General features: G+C 45.1%; 1 protein-coding gene across 3 annotated transcripts; it reads left to right on the top strand.

Moving 5' to 3' along the window:
- The first annotated feature begins 486 nt into the window (after positions 1–486).
- On the top strand, positions 487–2,190 carry LOC119343654 (wall-associated receptor kinase 3-like). 3 transcript variants are annotated; one of them, XM_037614502.1, is made up of 3 exons: positions 487–948; positions 1,300–1,473; positions 1,576–2,187. In XM_037614502.1, the coding sequence occupies exons 1-3, from the start codon at positions 570–572 to the stop codon at positions 2,106–2,108; spliced, it is 1,086 nt and encodes a 361-aa protein (XP_037470399.1). In that variant the 5' UTR covers positions 487–569; the 3' UTR covers positions 2,109–2,187. The 3 variants fall into 3 exon arrangements, with proteins under 3 accessions (XP_037470399.1, XP_037470398.1, XP_037470400.1); XM_037614503.1 differs by having other exon boundaries at positions 595–709; positions 820–1,473; positions 1,576–2,188; XM_037614501.1 differs by having other exon boundaries at positions 487–1,473; positions 1,576–2,190.
- Positions 2,191–2,204: the final 14 nt, after the last annotated feature.

Genomic DNA, 2,204 nt, shown 5'->3' with positions numbered 1-2,204 from the left:
GCAATATGTTGGAGCCACGCAAATTCAGTGCAGCTGTTCAAAGCAATAACATTTTTTGCTGACCAAGGTATGGTCGACATTCTCCCTGCAAAATTCTGCATAATTTTGATGCTCATCGTCAATTTGCATGCTGTGTTGCCGCTCGTCGAATTAACAGTGATGCATCTAGAAAAGCCCACAAAAATTAGCGATGTTGACATTGCTCGAATATTAGCACGCAGCAATCGCAGCACGCACACGGCAAGCAAGCATGCACGACCGCCCTATGAAGAATGAAAAGAAAAAGGAAAGAAAAAAAAATCTGCGTTTTCATGTGGCTATCAGCAAGCAGCAAGTAGTGGCCATGACCGAGTCATGTTGGCGTTAGCAACGACCATCACATCTGATGGGAATAGTGGCCCTGGAATTCCTAGCTACGTTTGATATTTTGATTGACACTACAGAAGACTCCTAGCTGGGGTGGCCTTTATACAGTCTACGAATTTCGCCAAACCAAAAGCCGAAGCCCATCACCAGCTCCAACATCAACACCAACACAAGACAGACCAGCCTACTGGTGCAGCGCAACGATGAGCACGATACTCAGCGCCATTTCTTTTGTGCTGATGTTCATGGCAGCTTGGCCACAAGCATCGGCCGCAGTGTCTGGACCCGCCGGAGGGATCCTGCAGATCCCATCTAATCGCTCCTTGGCTCACTGCATCACAAGGTGCGGGGACATTGACTTCTCCTATCCCTTTGGTATAGGGTCCGGCTGCTTTCGTCAAGGCTTCGATCTCACCTGCAACCACTCAACCAAGCATCCCAAGCTCTTTTTAGGCAGAAGCACTGTCCAGGTCACTAACATCGACTCCAGCTATGGCATAGTTTTGACCCCTATAATCTTCAAGCTTGCAACAAGGCCAGGTACAAATACCTACAACATGACATGGGAGGCCCCTGCTAAAGGTATTACTCTCGCTAGTTATAATACTTTGTTCATAGCTGGTTGTGATTTCGACGTCACCTTGTTCAAGTATGGTACGGGAGACATGGTTGGTTCTTGTATGAGTAGGTGTGCCGGCAAGAAGGCACCAACTGGAGGGCATTGTAATGGAATAGGCTGCTGCCTCATCCAGTTGCCGAGGGACCTGGCAGCCTTTCGGGCAAAACTTGTCAGCACTAATACTACTGCAACACAATCAGATTGGTTGCACCCTGGCATCATGGCTTTAGTTTCAAGTGATCCAGATTATTACAGTTATAATACATCTGATCTTTTCTCTAGTTGGACAAATGATAGCATGATTGATGGCGCAGTGCTTAGAGTTGCCATCATGGACCAACAAAGCTGTGAAGGTGCACAACTGAAGAACGAAAGCTATGCATGCAGCCACGGTAGCAGTTGTCGGAATTCCTCATCCGGTGGTTACCAATGTGTCTGCTCTAGTTATGGACAAGGCAACCCTTACATTTTAGATGGATGCATGCAAGGTACTTCCGGCCCTACATTTTCTCCATAATGAGTTAAAATTCCCTTCTATTTAGCCTTCATCATCTTGTTCTTACTTTTTATGTCTATGTACCGTGGAGCAGATTATAACCCAAAGCCCAAAGAACACTGTCCTGCATCATGTGGACCCATTACTATTCCCTTCCCCTTTGGGCTTGAAGAAGGATGTTTTGCAAACGAAAAATTTCATCTTAATTGTACCTCTGGCAATCTCACAGTCTCTGTCTCAGAAGATGCACAATATCAGGTGACCGGTATCTCCGTGGAAGATGGGACTCTGACTGTTAGCAATATGGTGAACGGAAGTAATGAAAAAGAGGCAATATTAATCCAGACTGAAGATGGATATGGAGTGGACTCACCTATGGAAGATCAATTTGATTTCTCTGTGGAATACAACATTGTTATAAAGTGGGCGGTTGCCAATTTAACATGTGAAACAGCTATGCAAAAGGATACTGAGTATGCATGTCGCAGTTCCCAGAGCTATTGCCTAAACGTCACCCACGGAGAAATATTTATGGGATATCGTTGTAAATGTTCGTCAGGCTTTCAAGGAAATCCGTACGTCAATGCTGGCTGCACAGGTCTGATCCTCCTCATCACCCTTTATTAGGCAAATGTTTCTCCCACACCTACAAATATTTAGAAAATGAGAAAAGTATATTTTTCATCTGTGATCTGTCTAGAAGGTATAACATCAACTGTGAAC

This window comes from Triticum dicoccoides, unplaced genomic scaffold (assembly GCF_002162155.2).
Source record: "Triticum dicoccoides isolate Atlit2015 ecotype Zavitan unplaced genomic scaffold, WEW_v2.0 scaffold136366, whole genome shotgun sequence".
In the NCBI taxonomy this organism is placed as follows: domain Eukaryota; kingdom Viridiplantae; phylum Streptophyta; class Magnoliopsida; order Poales; family Poaceae; genus Triticum; species Triticum dicoccoides.
The sequence above is the reverse complement of the archived record's forward strand: the minus strand, read 5'-3'. Positions and strand labels throughout refer to the sequence as shown.